The 20,241-nt window shown below is 48.5% G+C and overlaps 1 protein-coding gene across 1 annotated transcript in view; it reads left to right on the top strand.

The window, feature by feature from the left end:
• Nucleotides 1–20,241, top strand: part of DELE1 (DAP3 binding cell death enhancer 1) — a 75,033-nt gene that overhangs the window by 31,605 nt on the left and 23,187 nt on the right. Inside the window, exons 3-7 of the mRNA XM_063928546.1 lie at nucleotides 11,446–11,569; nucleotides 12,046–12,187; nucleotides 15,779–15,949; nucleotides 16,035–16,123; nucleotides 16,360–16,462. Coding sequence (XP_063784616.1) covers nucleotides 11,446–11,569; nucleotides 12,046–12,187; nucleotides 15,779–15,949; nucleotides 16,035–16,123; nucleotides 16,360–16,462 — 629 coding nt within the window. The remainder of the gene's footprint in view (nucleotides 1–11,445; nucleotides 11,570–12,045; nucleotides 12,188–15,778; nucleotides 15,950–16,034; nucleotides 16,124–16,359; nucleotides 16,463–20,241) is intronic.

Here is a 20,241-nt window from a genome sequence, read left to right as displayed (position 1 = left end):
GTGCGACTCGTTTCCTGTTCGCATTATGGATGGGTGGCACCTGGAGATAATCTGATCTCCAAGAGCCGCCCCCGCACGCGTCAGCGCTGATGTCGCAAACCCGGCAATATGCCGGGCTTGGGACCGCGCTGTGAAAGGAGCTCAGGTGGGTAGCACCCATGTACAGCTCCCGTGTTTGACCCACCTGTTGTATAAGTGAACATTGAACATGCTCACCCCTTGCCCCAACATGTGCAAGAGATACCTAGAGGTATTGCACAGCGAATTATTAATCTGGGTTTGTATGGCTGGTTACAGGGTTGCTGTGAAGCAACGGGATGCAGTTAAGATGCCGATAGCATTCTGACGCCGGAATCCTGACAGCCGTTAGTATGCCGACACTGGAATTCCGACAGCCGGAATCCCGACCAATAGAAGGAGGGGAGGTTAGGGTTAGGCTGCATGGAGGGGGGGGTAGGGTTAGGCACCACCGGGGGGAAGGTTAGGTTTAGGCACTAAGGAGGGAGGGCTAGGCTGCGGGGATTAGGTTTAGGCACCACCGGGGGGAGGTTAGGGTTAGGCTGTGGGAAGGGAGGGATAGGGGACAAAGGGAATCACTATTACCACCGCCTGTTGGGATTTCAATTAACGGGAAGCCGGCATCGGTATTCTGACTGCTGACATCCCACATGCCGGTAGATCACACTGAATCTGAAGCAACATGGGTGTGAGGGAATATTGGCACAGGGTATCTACTGTAATAGATAATAATGTGTACAGCCGTACATTGCAGTGGTGTTCTAGGCACTTTGTAAGGAATTGAATTCCCCCAGTGTATTCTCACATGGACCATATATCCGCGTCACTGCTGTCTGTGTAATAAATTCTCAGATTCAGTTTCCATGAAGCCTTGTTGTGAGGCCTGGTACCCACTAATGAGTACAATGCATATAAAAGCGGGTGACTTAGGAATCCGTTTCTTCTAGTGTCGCCAGATCTCCATTTCTTTGTTTTTGATGCAAAGATCATTACCCTCCCTAAACACAGGTAAAAGCTCTCATTCACCACCCCAAGTGTAATGCGTGTATGTTTGTGGGTTCACTGGCATTTGCACGTCTTTGAAATGCCAAAGGGTTCCCCAAACTACAGGGGTGGGGGGGTGGGGGGTGGGGGTTGTGGTGCCTGCAGAATAGAAGGCAAGCCAGAGTGTTGTGTGTGTGTGTGTGTGTGTGAGAGTGACAGTTAGGAAACTTGCAGAAGCATCTGTCTCTTTATGGATTTTCCATTCTGTATATGCCAGGCTGGCACACTGCCAGTCACGCTGTCTCTCAGAGCATCGGGGAAAGTCCATTTCACCAATCATCCTGACAGGAGAGCAGTAGGTGAATGGTTTTCCAATGTTCTTAGGAAAGGTCACCTCTTGCACACTGCACGGAATGTAATGAGCAGTAACAAATAAATCAAAAAGCAATAATGGTTATTGGTATCACCCCATTCTCCTGTAAAATGAGTTTTGTGCTGTTTAATGATTGTGTTCCTTTGCCGCTTCATATGCGTGAATAAAAACCCCTTCCCTCAGATCTGCCTTCCGTTTTCTGTTTGAAAAGAACTTTGAAGTAAAGTAAGACTAGCCCTCGAACTAGCAAAGTATTTCATTTAGGAGGGGATTACATTAGACGCGAGGCTCCGTCGGAACTTTGCAACTTGTGGGCTAAATCCTGAAAGCAAGTAAATCATCTAAGTTGAGGTCATTAACCACAACCTAAAACGGGAGATCAGGGCCAGATTAACAATGAGACTGGTAGAGCTGCAGCTACAGGCCACCCTCCCATCAAAATAGGCCCAGCCCCTGAATCTATGGGTTGGATATGAGGGGTGTTGGGATTCCGGGGTCTTTCACATGACTGTTGGCATCCTGACCGCCTGGATGCGAAACAGATCCCGAAAGTTGTCTGTTTCAATTGTGTAGTTCACAAGTGCGCTTTAACCACTTAGCTGACTATTTTTTTTCTCAAAAACCGCTCAAAAATTGTTGTGGTTTAATTACGTGAAGAACATCAATTTTAATGTTATCCAAAATAATTTTAGTAAAACAAATAAATATATTATTATTTTTTGATACTCGGAAAGAAAAAATCTTTTTTTCCCAAACATCGGAAATAGTGACCTTCAGAAACATTGCGACTTTCCGTTTAACTGATGGGGTAGCCACCAGGTACACATGGGGGGCTTGGATTACACTTTCCCAGCGGCTGCTATTGTCTGCAGCCGCTAGAGGGGGTGCCCTGTCGTGCTGACCAAACGCTGAGGGAGGGTGCAAGGAGGCAGAGGGACCTTCCGGTCCCTCTGACAGCAGTTTCTTTTCCCTGCCGCTGCTAACACTGTCTATCTGACTGGTCGCATCCTGTGCCACCAAGTCAGATAAAAACGTGCAGCATGTTTGTATCTGATGCGACCCTGCCAGGCAAGTGGTTATAGCTTTAAAATAGTTAAACTAGTGAAATTAAAGGAAAGTGTACCTATTGTAAAAGTTTTTTCTATTTTAGAATATTTTAAATAAGCTCCATTATTTGCATATTATATATTAACATGCAGCTAACACTTTAAAAAACAAAATCCAAGATATGAATTGTTGTGGAACAGTGCCTCCAGTGGCCAGCTGCAGCAATTCATAAACTGTATACTATGAGCAAGTCCCAGACATAGGAGGGAAGTCTTGTATTGCATGACTTCTGATCCCTGTGCGTTAATCATTATGGACTGTATAACACAGTGGATAAAACATGCCCATACATGAGGACTGAGAAATTGAATACATCCACAGAGCAAAGTCAGATACTGTACAGTGTATTGTCACTATGACTCAAAACCATAACCTTAGGTATATTTTCAGAAAATTCTGTATTTCTGCAGCGGGGTACACTGGTATTCCACAGGGAATAACATCGGGGTGTAGAGTTGGATCTTGATCCAAGGCACCAACAGGCTAAAGCTTTGACTGTTCCCAGGATGCACTGCTCCGCCTCCTCTATAGCCCCACCTCCAGGCACTGGAGCTCAGTTTGTAAGTTGGTGCCTGCAGTGCAGGCAGCTAACAGGATGGGCTGCTCTAAGCAGCCCTAAAAAGAGCTTTTTTGAGAAGAAAGAAGCTGCTGCTCTATGTCACTGACATATCGTGCTGCGGTTCCATCACCTCCCCCAGTGGCGCTGCATACTCCCGCGCCCTGGTTGCCGGGTACTTGCAGCGGAGGCACTCCGGTCATCAAAGGCACACATTCCGCCACCTCTCTCCTGGATCGCATGGCTGCACTCCCTGTCAGTGTTTGGGCGCCATTACACAGAGCTGTGCTGATTCCGGGACTGCTGGGCACTGTCTCCTCTGTACAGCCGCCTGTATCATCAGCGCTGTGCATTTACAGGACACTTGAGTATTCTATATGTCGTGTAGGCCGCATACTATATAAATATTTAGTACAAGTATTCTGTGATATACATCCAGTGTTTACTGTGCATTGTTATATCTGTATACGTACATAGCTATATGTAGTATTACTAGTCCAGTGTAGTTTTATTGTTATATGTAATAATTTCTGCATTGTACCTGTGACTGTTTGTGCCTATAGCTGCTGTGTGGTTTCCATTCTGTGTATTCCCACATATTGCTATCACTATATTCTGTACCCTAAGAGGGGCTAAGTGCATCAGGGTCTAATATATAGTGTTCCACAGAATCTACTATTTTGTATTTTTCACTGTGTGTTTCAGTCACCCCATACCGCTTAAATCCTCTGTTTGTGCTCTGCATTTGCAGTCACTTTACACAGGGTTTTTTTGTCAGGTACTGTGTTTGTCTGGCTATATTGTACTGTTACGCCCTAAGGCTACGTTCCCAATAATGTCTGCTGTACAGGGCGGGAAATCCGTGGACGCTCCTGTATCATGCAGTGCTGCCGCCACGATTTACCTGAGGTATCATGCTGCCCTGGGCAGCATGAAACCTAGAAACTGGCAAAAATAGAGGGCATAAGATGCCGAGGCACAGCCCTACCCCCGCCAGTATAAATATTGGTATCAAAAGCTCTGAGGAGAAAGGGGCAGGGCTTCCTCCTCAGTCAGCCAGCACACTGCTCAGCGCCATTTTCTTCCAGCAAAAAGCAGGGGAAGAAACGCTGATCCTCCTCTCAGTTTCTGTTTAGTATCAGAGTACAAAGAGGGGGGGAAAGTGTTATTATGGCAATATATGTGTGTGTGTGTGTGTGTGTGTGTGTGTGTATGTATGTGTATATATATATATTATATATAGAGAGAGAGAGAGAGAGGAAAGTCTCTGTGTACAAAGGACATGACACAGGTATTTTTTATTTAAGCGCTGAGTTGTGGACTGGCAATTAATTTCTGTGTCCCTCTGACAGATTTTACTGTGGGTCTGTCCCCTATAAGCTCGGAGTGTCTGTGGTGTGATTGTGCACGTGTGTGACATGTCTTAGGCAGGGAGCTCTTCCTCTGTGGGAGCTATATTAGGGACACAGAGTTGTAACATGACACCAAGAGCCTGACTGGGTGAAAGGTTACGTGATAGTGTGAATCATATCAGTAAGAGGTTGGACTGAATCTCATGCAGAAAGCTGAAAATAATCTGTTGAAGATGTGATTTTTAATAGTTCTGCCTTTCATCCACAGGGACCCCCCTGGGTCACATACAAATTTGCACAAGTAGTACAAACTGATACCGACACGGACTCTGATTCCTATGTCGACACTAGTGATTCCAGGGGAATAGGTCCTAAGTTAGCGAAAAGCATTCAAAACATGTTTTAGCTATAAAGGAGGTGTTAGAAGTTACGAAGCCCCCTCTTTTACCACAGAAGAGGGTTTACTTTAGTAAAGAAGTAATGTAATTTTCCCTCCACCTCATGAGTTGAACAGTCTTGGAGGGAGTCTGATTTAACCTGAAAAGAAATTTCAGATTCCCAAAAGGAATTCAGGCAGCTTACCTTTTTCCAAAAGGTGGAAGTCACCCCACATTTTAGACAGGGCCCTGTCATAAAAGGAAAAAGGTGTTTCTCCCTGCACCTGGAATGGCTTCACTTAAGGAGCCGGCAGACCGCAAGTTCGTGAGGTGATCTATTGATGTGGCCAATGGGACACTACTCAGCCCTACCATTGTCTGTGAGTGGGTGAGTAGTGCTATTGAAAAGTGGTCAGAAAACTTGTCATTAGACATTGACACAATAGATGGAGACGAGATACTCCTAACGTTAGGTCATATCATAGACGCTGCTGCGTACATGCTAGAAACCATGAAAGATATTGGTCTCTTGGGATCAAGAAACGCTACCATGGCAATCTCAGCACGGGGGGCGTTGTGGATTAGCCAATGGAATGCTGATGCAGACTCCAAAAGGAATATGGAGGCTCTCCCGTATAAAGGTTAGGCCTTATTTGGAGATGGGCTGGATGCTTTAGTTCTGCGGCTAACGCAGGTAGAGTCGACATTCTTACCTAATGCTCCTGCGCCGGCGTAAAAGACATATCACTCTCAGATGCAATCTTTTCGACCCAAAAAAAAAAAAAGGTAAAGGCCCCCCTTTCTTTGTGGGTAAAGGTAGGGGAAAAGGAAATAAAGTCCACAGTGTCTCACAGGAGCAGAAATCAACCTCTGCTTATGCCAAATCTTCAGCATGACGCTGGGGCTCCCTTGCTGGAGTCTGCTCAGGTGGGGGCACGTCTGAAACTCTCCAGTTAGTTCTGGATTCAATCTGGCCTAGACACCTGGGCCGTACAAAGAGAGTCCCACGGGTATAAACTGGAGTTTCATGACATTTCCCCAGGTCGTATTTTCGAATCGACCTTACCAGCTTCTGTACCGGATAGGGAAGTGGTAGCAGCAGCAATACAGTGATTGTGTCAGGATCAAGTTATTGTCCTGGTTCCCTTGTCTCAACAAGGAGAAAGGCTTGAATAAAAACCCTTCTGTAGTTCCGAAGCCGGACGGCTCGGTCAGACCATTTCTAAACCTGAAAAATCTGAATCTCTACCTGCAAAGGTTCAAGTTTAAGATGGAATCTCTGAGGGCAGTGATTTCCAGTCTGGAGGAGGGGGAATTCATGGTGTCAGTGGACATAAAAGATGCCTACTTACATGTTCCCATTTATCCTCCGCATCAAGCTTATCTGAGATTCGCAGTACAGGATTGTCATTACCAGTTTCAGACGTTGCCGTTCGGACTCTCCACGGCACCGAGGGTATTCACCAAAGTAATGGCGGAGACGATGGTCCTCCTTCGACTGCAAGGAGTCCATATAATTCCTTATCTGGACGATCTCCTGATAAAAGTGAGGTCCAGGGAAAAGTTGATGCAGAACATTGCACTCTCCCTGACAATACTCCGTCACGGTTGGATCATAAATTTTCCAAAGTCGCAGTTGGAACCGACGACAAGATTGTCCTTTCTCGGGATGATACTGGACACAGAAGTACAGAGGGTATTTCTTCCAGTAGAAAAGTCTCTGGAAATCCAGAGAATAGTCAAACAAATTCTGAAACCAACAAGAGTGTCGATTCATCAATGCATTCGGTTGTTGGGAAATATGGTAGCGGCCTACGAGGCCATACAGTTTGGCCGATTCCATGCCAGAATATTCCAGAGGGACCTATTGGACAAGTGGTCCGGATCCCATCTACACATGCATCAGAGGATAATCCTGTCATCCAAAGCCAGAATTTAGCTCCTGTGGTGGCTACACAGTTCTCACCTCCTAGAGGGACGCAGGTTCAGGATTCAAGACTGGATCCTGGTGACCGTGGATGCAAGTCTCCGAGGCTGGGGAGCAGTCACACAGGGGGAGAGCTTCCAAGGAAGATGGTCAAGTCAAGAAACTTGTCTTCACATAAACATTCTGGAGTTGAGAGCCATTTACAACGGCCTTCTACAAGCGGTACATCTTCAAGATCAACCCGTACAGATCCAGTCGGACAATGTAACAGCAGTCGCGTACATAAACCGTCAGGGCGGAACGAAAAGCAGAGCGGCAAGGGCAGAGGTGACAAAGTTCCTCCGCTGGGCAGAAAGACATGCAAGAGCTCTGTCTGCAATTTTCATTCCGGGAGTGGACAACTGGGAAGCAGACTTCCTCAGCAGACACGATCTCCATCCATGAGAATGGGGCCTCCACCAAGAAGTCTTCGCAGAGGTGACAGGTCTTTGGGGAGTTCCTCAAGTAGACATGATGGCATCTCGTTTCAACAAGAAGCTTCAGAGATATTGTTCCAGGTCGAGAGACCCTCAAGTGGGTGTTCCGATCGGTATATGTCTTCCCTCCACTTGCACTGATACCAAAAGTTCTCAAAATCATAAGGAGAACAGGAGTTCGAGCGACCCTCATGGTCCCAGACTGGCCAAGGAGGGCTTGGTATCCAGATTAGGGATGGACATCGAAAGCAAACCATCATATGATGGCAATGTTCTACCATTGAAACTTTCGATGCAATGGTTACTAACCATCACATCAAAAGTATTCGATGGTGAAAACTATTTATATGACTAGTTCATGCGCAAAAGCCTGTATTTTCGTTTGCAATGTGGGAATTGGGATCGGGGGCAGGGCCAGACTCTGAGCAACATATTACTTTATCACTGGACATTGTGTGTATAATATACATATATAATATACACACACAATGCCCAATGATGAAGTAACATTGCCCCCACTGTGCCAGATATACAATGCCCCCACTGTGCCAGATATACAATGCCCCCACAGTGCCAGAGATACATTGCCCCCACTGTGCCAGATATACATTGCCCCCACTGTGCCAGATATGCAATGCCCCCACAGTGCCAGATATACATTGCCCCCACAGTGCCAGATATACAATGCCCCCACAGTGCCAGATATGCAATGCCCCCACAGTGCCAGATATACATTGCCCCCACAGTGCCAGATATACAATGCCCCCACAGTGCCAGATATACAATGCCCCCACAGTGCCAGATATACAATGCCCCCACTGTGCCAGATATACAATGCCCCCACTGTGCCAGATATGCAATGCCCCCACTGTGCCAGATACGCATTGCCCCCACAGTGCCAGATACACATTGCCCCCACAGTGCCAGATATGCATTGCCCCCACAGTGCCAGATATGCAATGCCCCCACTGTGCCAGATACACATTGCCCCCACTGTGCCAGATATGCATTGCCCCCACTGTGTCAGATATACAATGCCCCCACTGTGTCAGATATACAATGCCCCCACAGTGCCAGATATACATTGCCCCCACAGTGCCAGATATACATTGCCCCCACAGTGCCAGATATACATTGCCCCCACTGTGCCAGATATACAATGCCCCCACAGTGCCAGATATGCAATGCCCCACTGTGTCAGATATACATTGCCCCCACTGTGTCAGATATACAATGCCCCCACTGTGTCAGATATACAATGCCCCCCTGTGGCAGATATACATTGTCCCACTGTGCGCTCATTGCCCCCCACCCCTTACCGCTGGCTGTTTCTTCTATGTGAGGGGAGGAGAGCGTAGCATAGCGTCTCTCTTGCCCCTCAATTCTCTTTGATGCCCGGTCTCACTCTCCAACGGCGGCGGGGTCAATCTGAAACGATGCGCCGGTTCGTTAGCCAATCAGAGCTCGCGGACCGGCAGCCAATCAGGAGCCGCGGCTGCCGGTCCATAAGCTCTGATTGGCTAGTAAACCGGTGCCTTATTCAGATTGACCGCGCCGCCGCCGTTGGAGAGTGAGACTGGGCATCCAAGAGAATTGAGGGGCAGGAGAGGCACTGCGCTGCGCTCTCCTCCCCTCACACAGAACGAAGCCAGCGGAATGCAGTATTGTGGACGACCCGGTGGTACGGCGTACCGGCTGGGAATTTCTTACAATAATGTGGATGGCAACTTTCTCAGTGCACGGTTTGCTTTGCTGTCTCACATGGGACCAATTCCAATGATTATGGTGTGGAGTTTGTATGTTCTTTCCATGGTTTTGTGTTTTCTCTTGGTTTTTCCCACAGTCCAAAACATACTCAAGCAAGGACTTTGTCCATAGCCCTCCTAAATTATTCCCCCTGATCAATGGTGGTGTATAGCTGGAGTGATATAAATATCAGTGAGGTCACTCTGTCTCCTCTGAATCCTCCTGAGCTCCGAGTGTCTGTGGCTTCTGCTGCTGCAGGGTAAGGTCTGGGATCTGATTGGCTCTCTGAGTCAGTGAGAGCCAATCAGAGCTTGCAGTGGGCCCTGTTGCCTAGCAGCAGCCTAGAGAGGGGAGGGGGTGAGGGGTCTGGCTGAGCAGGCTCATGTCTGAAACAGACAGCCTCCAACGGACTTAGGAAGTTTCCCTGATAGACACAGCAGCAAGAGGAGGCATAGCTATTTGGAATTAGAAAAAAACAAGCCACCATCGGAAGAACATCGAATGACTATCATTCGATGGTGAAAAAACATCGGGAGGGCACCATTAAATGCTAAAAACACTACCATCGAAACGAAAACATTGATGGTTCGGAAACATCGACCATCGATGTCCATCCCTAATCCAGATCTTCAAGAAGTTGATCATAGAAGATCCTCGGCCTCTTCCTCTTCGCGAGGACCTGCTACAACAGGGGCTGTGCGTGTATCACGACTTACCGTGGCTACGTTTGACGGCATGGCTGTTGAGCGCCGGATCCTAGCCGAAAGGGTATTCCCAAAGAAGTCATTCCCACTCTTATTCAGGCCAGGAAAGGAGTAACGTCTAAACATTACCACCGTATTTGGAGAAAATATGTGTCTTGGTGTGAAACCAAGAAGGCTCCAACGGAAGAGTTTTCAGTTAGGACATTTTCTCCAGGCGGGTGTCGATGCAGACCTACAATTGGGTTCAATCAAGGGCCAGGTTTCGGCTGTGTCCGTTTTCTTTTAGAAACAATTGGCTTCCCTTCCAGAAGTTCAGACTTTCGTGAAAGGGGTGCTACAAATCCAACCTCCATTTGTGCCTCCTGTGGCACCATGGGATCTTAACGTGGTGTTACGATTCCTTCAATCGGATTGGTTTGAACCTCTCCAGGAGATGGAGTTGAAATTTCTCACTTGAAAAGTGGTCATGCTGTTGGCCTTGGCATCCGCAAGAAGGGTGTCTGAGTTGGGGCCTTGTCTCACAAGAGCCCTTACCTGATCTTCCATGAAGATGGGGCTGAGTTACGAACTTGTCAACAATTTCTTCCAAAGGTGGTTTTCTTCTTCCATATACACCAACCTATTGTGGTGTCAGTAGCTACTGACACCATCGCTGCTTCAAAGTCCCTTGATGTGGTCAGGGCTTTGAGAATCTATGTCGCAAGAACGACTCGGACAAGGAAAACAGAGGCTCTCTTTGTCCCGTATGCTCCCAACAAGATTGGGTGTCCTGCTTCTAAGTAGACTATTGCGCGCTGGATCAGAGGTACGATTCAGCACGTTCATTCTACGGCAGGATTGCCGGTACCGAATTCGGTGACTGCTTATTCTACTAGAAAGGTGGGCTCATCCTGGGCGGCTGCCCGGGGGGTCTCGGCATTACAACTTTGCCGAGCAGATACTTGGTCAGGGGCAAACACGTTTGCTAAGTTTTACAAGTTTGACACCTTGGCCGATGAGGACCTACAGTTTGGTCAATCGGTGCTGCAGGGTCATCCGCACTTTCCCGCCCGTACTGGAGCTTTGGTATAACCCCATGGTACTGAAGTGGACCCCAGCATCTTCTAGGACATATGAGAAAATAGGATTTTAATACCTACCGGTAAATCCTTTTCTCCTAGTCCGTAGAGGATGCTGGGCGCCCGACCCAGTGCGTACGTTTCCTGCAGTTATTAGTTTGTAGTTACACAAGTGTTGTGTTACGGTTATTTTCAGCATGTTGCTGCAAAGATTGTTCATGCCCGTTGGCATGTGTTGTGTTGAATGCCATATTGTGCGGCATGGTTGAGGTGTGAGCTGGTATGAATCTCACCGTTAAATTAAAAGTAATTCCTTTCCTCGAAATGTCCGTCTCCCTGGGCACAGTTCCTATACTGAGGTCTGGAGGAGGGGCATAGAGGGAGGAGCCAGTTCACACCCTTGAAAAGTCTTAAAGTGCCCATGGCTCCTGCGGAACGGTCTATACCCCATGGTACTGAAGTGGACCCCAGCATCCTCTATGGACTAGGAGAAAAGGATTTACCGGTAGGTATTAAAATCCTATTATTTATATTCAGGTGTGGATTATCAACAGCACACCACATCCAGCCAATTAATAGTGTGATAGGATAGCAGTTTAAAAAATGCTTAACTGCCAGAAGTTAATTAAGGATTATTAGCATTTGCATTATGTAACATGATATATACATGTGTGTGGTGCTGCTTGCTGTAAGGTTTTTTTAGTGTGCCTTTATTTTACCTGCTGTTGCTCATAGAGAAATGCGTCGTCATGCGTCCTATCTTTCAGTTACAGCTCCCAGTCATCAGGCCCGGAAAGCGGTCAGGATGGACAAGAGCAGAAGAAAAGAGGGACCTTCCAGTTCTGCACCGGACAGGTGCCCCAGTATACCATGCTGGACGCTGTTGGGCTGGTAAGAGAGTTCAATACTGCTATTATTATAATTAGCCAATCACGTGCTGTTATAATATGCCAGTCACGTGCTGTTGTGCATTGTATATCATATCACCCGGCCAGAGTTGGACGTCTTGCTCATTATCTTTGGTATTCTTAGTCAGACTCCTCTCACCTGTCACTTCTGTAGTAATTATAAGGAAACGATACCTAGTGCAGGCAGACCATGTAATATTGAGAGCCCTAGTAAATAAGGCTACATACCATAACTTTATAGACATGACTGCCCATATAATGGCTCTGGGATAGATACTGTACTGTATGCCGAGCTTGGCTTTGTATACTCTGCTCATTGTGACCTGCGTCTCCCTGTACACTGTCAGAAACACAGATATGACTTGTTCTATACCGTTCCTAATGGCACTGAATTTATCCTATCCAGTATTCATAACAAATGTGCATTGGTGTAATTACTGCTTTCTACCGGTGACACAGGGAGCGGCGGCTGTGTTTTTCCTGCACTTGGCTCGGCAGGTGACGCTCCATTGCCCTACCAGTAAATCTCAGGACCACAGATGCCCCCGACGCTCTTACCTAAGACAGATCCTCTCCTCTCTCTCCCAGCACAACAATCCCTGTAAGTACATTTTTAAGGAGTCTTAACAGTTTTTCTCTGATTCATTTATATTAATTAGAATGAATTAGGTCAAAATAACATTCTTAATTTACCATAGTAATGATGCAAATTTATTGAAGTATATATACGATTAGGTGGAAAATAACGAGCGGCAGTAGAGGCAGATGTTATGCAGGCAAATGTAACCTAGTCATTCAATATGGATTTTTGGCAATTCCCTGAGGTTTAGTAAGGTTCCTGGGTGATGTCACTGGCCCCTTGGGAATAGCTTGGTGTCACTGGCCCCTTGGGAATAGCTAGGTGTCTCTGGCTTCCTCTGAATGGATGGACTGCATTCACAGTGGTGTCACTGGCTCCCTGTAAAAGGATAGGCTGTATTCATAGTGGTGTCACTGGCTCCCTCTGAAGGAGTGGTCTTCTGTATGCCGAATGTCGGGATCCCGGCGCACAGTATACCAGCGCCGGAATCCCGACACTCGGCATACCGACAACTATTCTCCCTCGTGGGGGTCCACGACCCCCCTGGAGGGAGAATAAAATAGTGTGGCGCGCGTAGCGCGCCACCGTGCCCGCAGCGTGGCGAGAGCAGCGAGCCCGCAAGGGGCTCCTTTGCACTCGCCACGCTGTCTGTATGCCGGCAGTCGGGCTCCAGGCGCCGGTATGCTGCTCGCCGGGAGCCCGAGCGCCGGCATACCGTACGACACCCCTCTGAAGGAATGGACTGCATTCACAGTGTTGTAACTGGCAACCTCTGAATGGATAGGCTGCAATCACAGTGGTGTCAATGCCTCCTTGGGATTGGATGGAATGCATTCGCCGTGGTTGCCACTGGCCCCTTGTGAATGAATAGGCTGCAGTCTCAGTGGTGTCACTGGCTCCCTGTGACTGGATAGGCTGCATTCATAGTGGTGTCACTGGCTCCCTGTAAATGGATAGGCTGCATTCACAGTGGTGTCACTGGCTCCCTGTGACTGGATAGGCTGCATTCATAGTGGTGTCACTGGCTCCCTGTGGCTGGATAGGCTGCATTCATAGTGGTGTCACTGGCTCCCTGTAAATGGATAGGCTGCAGTCTCAGTGGTGTCACTGGGCTCCCTGTGAATGGATAGGCTGCAGACACAGTGGTGTCAGTGGCTCCCTGTGAATGGATAGGCTGCAGACACAGTGGTGTCACTGGGCTCCCTGTGAATGGATAGGCTGCAGACACAGTGGTGTTACTGGCTCCCTGTGAATGGATAGGCTGCAGACACAGTGGTATCACTGGCTCCCTGTAAATGGATAGGCTGCATTCACAGTGGTGTCAGTGGCTCCCTGTGAATGGATAGGCTGCATTCACAGTGGTGTCACTGGCTCCCTGTGACTGGATAGGCTGCATTCACAGTGGTGTCACTGGCTCCCTGTGACTGGATAGGCTGCATTCATAGTGGTGTCACTGGGCTCCCTGTGAATGGATAGGCTGCAGTCTCAGTGGTGTCACTGGGCTCCCTGTGAATGTATAGGCTGCAGACACAGTGGTGTTACTGGCTCCCTGTAAATGGATAGGCTGCATTCACAGTGGTGTCAGTGGCTCCCTGTGAATGGATAGGCTGCATTCACAGTGGTGTCAGTGGCTCCATGTGAATGGATAGGCTGCAGACACAGTGGTGTTACTGGCTCCCTGTGACTGGATAGGCTGCAGACACAGTGGTGTCACTGGCTCCCTGTGAATGGATAGGCTGCAGACACAGTGGTGTCAGTGGCTCCCTGTGAATGGATAGGCTGCAGACACAGTGGTGTTACTGGCTCCCTGTGAATGGATAGGCTGCATTCACAGTGGTGTCAGTGGCTCCATGTGAATGGATAGGCTGCAGACACAGTGGTGTTACTGGCTCCATGTGAATGGATAGGCTGCAGACACAGTGGTGTTACTGGCTCCCTGTGACTGGATAGGCTGCAGACACAGTGGTGTCACTGGCTCCCTGTGAATGGATAGGCTGCAGACACAGTGGTGTTACTGGCTCCCTGTAAATGGATAGGCTGCAGACACAGTGGTGTTACTGGCTCCCTGTGAATGGATAGGCTGCAGACACAGTGGTGTTACTGGCTCCCTGTGAATGGATAGGCTGCATTCACAGTGGTGTTACTGGCTCCCTGTGAATGGATAGGCTGCAGACACAGTGGTGTTACTGGCTCCCTGTGAATGGATAGGCTGCAGACACAGTGGTGTCACTGGCTCCCTGTAAATGGATAGGCTGCAGACACAGTGGTGTTACTGGCTCCCTGTGAATGGATAGGCTGCAGACACAGTGGTGTCACTGGCTCCCTGTGAATGGATAGGCTGCAGACACAGTGGTGTCACTGGCTCCCTGTAAATGGATAGGCTGCAGACACAGTGGTGTTACTGGCTCCCTGTGAATGGATAGGCTGCAGACACAGTGGTGTCACTGGCTCCCTGTGAATGGATAGGCTGCAGACACAGTGGTGTTACTGGCTCCCTGTGAATGGATAAGCTGCAGACACAGTGGTGTCAGTGGCTCCATGTGAATGGATAGGCTGCAGACACAGTGGTGTTACTGGCTCCCTGTGAATGGATAGGCTGCAGACACAGTGGTGTCACTGGGCTCCCTGTGAATGGATAGGCTGCAGACACAGTGGTGTTACTGGCTCCCTGTGAATGGATAGGCTGCAGACACAGTGGTGTTACTGGCTCCCTGTGAATGGATAGGCTGCAGACACAGTGGTGTCACTGGGCTCCCTGTGAATGGATAGGCTGCAGACACAGTGGTGTTACTGGCTCCCTGTGAATGGATAGGCTGCAGACACAGTGGTGTCACTGGGCTCCCTGTGAATGGATAGGCTGCAGACACAGTGGTGTTACTGGCTCCATGTGAATGGATAGGCTGCAGACACAGTGGTGTCAGTGGCTCCCTGTGAATGGATAGGCTGCAGACACAGTGGTGTTACTGGCTCCCTGTGAATGGATAGGCTGCAGACACAGTGGTGTCAGTGGCTCCCTGTGAATGGATAGGCTGCAGACACAGTGGTATCACTGGCTCCCTGTGAATGGATAGGGTGCAGACACAGTGGTGTTACTGGCTCCCAGTGAATGGATAGGCTGCAGACACAGTGGTGTTACTGGCTCCCTGTGAATGGATAGGCTGCAGACACAGTGGTGTTACTGGCTCCCTGTGAATGGATAGGCTGCAGACACAGTGGTGTTACTGGCTCCCTGTGAATGGATAGGCTGCAGACACAGTGGTGTCACTGGGCTCCCTGTGAATGGATAGGCTGCAGACACAGTGGTGTTACTGGCTCCCTGTAAATGGATAGGCTGCAGACACAGTGGTGTCACTGGCTACTTGTTAATGAAACTGCTTTGCATAAGTGTCGGCCACAATCTAAAAGAGTTGGGTACTACATGTCCCTATCTACATTAGTTATAAAGAAAATAGAAATGTAGGAAAGACAAATAAACGTGGGATGTGAATAAGGAAACCATTGGGACTGTACAAATAGACTAGGATTCATCAGGTTTTTTTTTTGTAGGATAAAATAAATGTTTCACAAACTCTTGAATTTGGCTTTAAATACTAACTGTTTATTTATTTTAAGTTGTTATAGTTGTGAGGAGCAATATTGTGCCCAAAAGTGTCCAGCCGTGTACCTGGAATGATCTTCTTCTGCAAGGTGAAGTTAGTCTGCAGGATGCAGATGCTTCTCTGGAGAACTCCTCTGCAGCTCCCTCTAGTGGAAATGGCCTACTTCACCAAGGGGCTGAGCAAGGTAGACCGAGATAACTGCATCATTAAACCACTACCACTGCACCCTCTCCCGTGCAGCTGGGTAACCTGTATTGTGTCTGCTGCAGGAACCTCGCAGATTGAAGAGACACCTTATGTGGGCTCCTTGTATGGATCATACCACAAAGAAGAGACGTCATCAGGACCTGCGCATTCGGTAATAATGCAGACTGTATCGCAGTGTAAAGTGAACATGGGGTCATCTGCGTATCAGTTTGTCAGGTCACGGGTGTGTTTACATTTTTAAGGACTAGTTCATGAATCCTGCATTATATACATTCACAGTTATTGACGGGAATTTTTATACTACGTACATTTTCTAGTATGATTGAGGCATTGGTGCTGGGGAAAAGAATAAACAAGTTATAACATAGGGATCTACTGGTATTTCAGCTGCTGGAAACAAAGGAAGAAATCGGAGTCTCTCTGCAGGATGCTGCCTCCCGACTGGTAGATGTAACGGAGACCACCTTACCTACCGTGCTGAACATATTTGGTAAGAGCCATCCCTCATCCTAGGATGTTTGTTCAGTGATGAACGATGTTTTGCAAAAATCGCAGACAGACAATCACATTGCACATGCGTGGGCTTTCACTATGCGATCGCATCCCGGAATGATGCATAGTGATGGACAGGCTGTCGGCGGTCGGGCACTGTGTTTGGGTGAAGGCAGGGGGGGGGGGGGGGGGGGGGTAATGGCGTGGGAAACGCAGGCATGTCATGGCTGTTTTGGGGGCAACCGGATGATGTCACCTGCGTTTCCAGGCTGTACATACAGTTGTCTACCTCCTATTTTGAGGTTTCTGCAGCTTGATCGCAATTGAATTGCAATCACATGGCGGGGCAGCGCTACACATGCTGAGTGGCCTTGCCCTGTGCGGGACGGCCCCAAGCATGCAATTTTATCCATAGCTGTTTTAGCAAAAACTGCTACGGACTTTGAATAACCCGCATAGTTTCCATTTCTTTGTCAGTGAAATGTGATCAACTACTTCATAAAGAATCTGCATTTAATAATAAGAGAGAAGCCTGTGTGTCTGGTGGGAGACAGGTGGTCGGTTTGGATAATTCTACAGTAAGTTGCCCAAAGTGCTCTGTGACACCTAGCATCTCAGCAAGGCCACACCACATACGCCAACCCCTGTGCTGCTCTCCCCACCTCCCTCATTCTGCTGCATCAGAACCCCCACTTGCTGATTGTACATGGCGGGGGGATTTCTCCTATGATCTAAAAACATTCTTATAGGTTCATTGGCTTCTGAGTAAATTGGACGTAGTGTGAGCGTTCGTTTGTTTGCTTGTTGTAGGGACAGATTAAGCTTCATCGAGGCATGACTGATTTAAAATGAATAAACATTCTTTTCTCTAACGTCCTAGTGGATGCTGGGGACTCCGTAAGGACCATGGGGAATAGACTGGCTCCGCAGGAGACAGGGCACTTTAAGAAAGAATTAGGATACTGGTGTGCACTGGCTCCTCCCTCTATGCCCCTCCTCCAGACCTCAGTTTGAATCTGTGCCCGGACGAGCTGGGTGCACCTTAGTGGGCTCTCCTGAGCTTGCTAATAAGAAAGTATTTTATTAGGATTTTTTATTTTCAGAGAGATCTGCTGGCAACAGACTCTCTGCTACGTGGGACTGAGGGGAGAGAAGCAGCCCTACTCACTAGAAGATAGGTCCTGCTTCTTAGGCTACTGGACACCATTAGCTCCAGAGGGATCGTACACAGGAACGCACCCTTGGTCGTCCGATCCCGGAGCCGCGCCGCCGTCCCCCTCGCAGAGCCAGAAGACAGAAGCCGGCGTGAGAAGCAAGAAGACTTCGAAATCGGCGGCAGAAGACTCCAGTCTCCATATGAGGTAGTGTGTGGGTTTAGTGTGGGAGCAATGGCGCACAGCTGCAGTGCTGTGCGCCATTGCTCCCACACTAAACCCACACACTCCGGTCACTGTAGGGCGCAGGGGGGGGCGCCCTGGGCAGCAATTGGGAACCTCTTGGCAAAAAGCAGCATATATACAGTTGGGCACTGTATATATGTACGAGCCCCCGCCATTATTTTACACACAAAACGCGGGACAGAAGCCCGCCGCTGAGGGGGCGGGGCTTCTTCCTCAGCACTCACCAGCGCCATTTTCTCTCCACAGCTCCGCTGAGAGGAAGCTCCCCAGGCTCTCCCCTGCAGAATCATAGAAAGAGGGTAAAAAGAGAGGGGGGGCACATAAATTTGGCGCAAAAACAGTATATACAGCAGCTACTGGGTTAACACTAAGTTACTGTGTGATTCCTGGGTCATATAGCGCTGGGGTGTGTGCTGGCATACTCTCTCTCTGTCTCTCCAAAAGGCCTTGTGGGGGTTCTGTCCTTAAATAGAGCATCCCGTGTGTGTGTGGTGTGTCGGTACGATTGTGTCGGCATGTTTGACGAGGAAGGCTATGTGGAAGCAGAGCGGGAGCAAATGAATGTGGGGTCGCCGCCGACACCCGATTGGATGGATATGTGGAAGGTTTTAAATGATAATGTTAATTCCTTGCATAAAAGGTTGGATAAAGCTGAAGCTTTGGGACAGTCAGGGTCTCAACCCATGCCTGATCCTACAGCGCAGAGGCCGTCAGGATCTCAGAAGCGCCCACTATCCCAAATTGTTGACACAGATATCGACACGAATTCTGACTCCAGTGTCGATGGCGATGATGCAAAGTTGCAGCCTAAAATGGCTAAAGCCATCCGCTACATGATTATAGCAATGAAAGATGTGTTACACATCACAGAGGAAACACCAGTCCCTGACAAGAGGGTTTATATGTTTGGGGAAAAAGGCAAGAGGTGACCTTTCCCCCTTCACATGAGTTAATTGAGTTATGTGAAAAGGCTTGGGAATCTCCAGATAGAAAACTGCAGATTTCCAAATAGATGCTTATGGCGTATCCTTTCCCGCCAACGGACAGGTTACGCTGGGAAGCCTCCCCTAGGGTAGACAAAGCTTTAACACGCTTATCCAAGAGGGTAGCCCTGCCGTCACAGGATACGGCTACCCTAAAAGATGCTGCGGATAGAAAGCAGGAGGGTATCCTGAAGTCCATTTATACACATTCAGGTACCCTACTAAGGCCGGCAATTGCGTCGGCCTGGATGTGTAGTGCTGTAGCAGCATGGACAGATACCTTATCTGAGGAACTTGATACCTTGGACAAGGATACTATAGTACTGACCCTGGGGCATATAAAAGACGCTGTCCTATATATGAGAAGATGCCCAAAGAGACATTGGCCTACTGGGCTCTAGAATAAATGCAATGTCGATTTCTGCCAGAAGGGTCCTGTGGACTCGGCAATGGACAGGCGATGCCGACTCAAAAAGGCACATGGAGGTTTTACCTTACAAGGGTGAGGAATTGTTTGGGGACGGTCTCTCGGACCTGGTCTCCACAGCTACGGCTGGAAAGTCAATTGTTTTGCCATATATTCCCTCACAACCTAAGAAAGCACCATATTACCAAATGCAGTCCTTTCGATCGCAAAAAGGCAAGAAAGTCCGAGGTGCGTCCTTTCTTGCCAGAGGCAGGGGTAGAGGAAAGAAGCTGCACAATACAGCTAGTTCCCAGGAACAGAAGTCCTCCCCGGCTTCCACTAAATCCACCGCATGACGCTGGGGCTCCACAGGCGGAGCCAGGCCCGGTGGGGGTGCGTCTCCGAAATTTCAGCCACAGGTGAGTTCACTCACAGGTGGATCCCTGGGCTATAGAGATTGTGTCTCAGGGATACAAGCTGGAATTCGAAGTGATGCCCCCTCACCGTTACCTCAAATCGGCCCTGCCAGCTTCCCCCATAGAGAGGGAAATAGTGTTAGCTGCAATTCACAAATTGTATCTCCAGCAGGTGGTGGTAAAGGTTCCCCTCCTTCAACAGGGAAGGGGTTACTATTCGACAATGTTTGTGGTACCGAAACCGGACGGTTCGGTCAGACCCATATTGAATTTAAAATCCCTGAACATATACCTGAAAAGGTTCAAGTTCAAGATGGAATCGCTCAGAGCGGTCATCGCAAAGCCTGGAGGAGGGGGATTTTATGGTGTCTCTAGGCATAAAGGATGCTTACCTTCATGTCCCCATTTATCCACCTCATCAAGAGTACCTCAGATTTGTGGTACAGGATTGTCATTACCAATTCCAGACGTTGCCGTTTGGTCTGTCCACGGCACCGAGAATATTTACCAAGGTAATGGCAGAAATGATGGTGCTCCTGCGAAAGCAAGGAGTCACAATTATCCCATACTTG

The sequence above is a fragment of the Pseudophryne corroboree genome, chromosome 6 (genome assembly GCF_028390025.1).
Source record: "Pseudophryne corroboree isolate aPseCor3 chromosome 6, aPseCor3.hap2, whole genome shotgun sequence".
In the NCBI taxonomy this organism is placed as follows: Eukaryota; Metazoa; Chordata; class Amphibia; order Anura; family Myobatrachidae; genus Pseudophryne; species Pseudophryne corroboree.
Note: the sequence above shows the minus strand (reverse complement) of the source record. Positions and strands in the feature narration are given on the sequence as shown.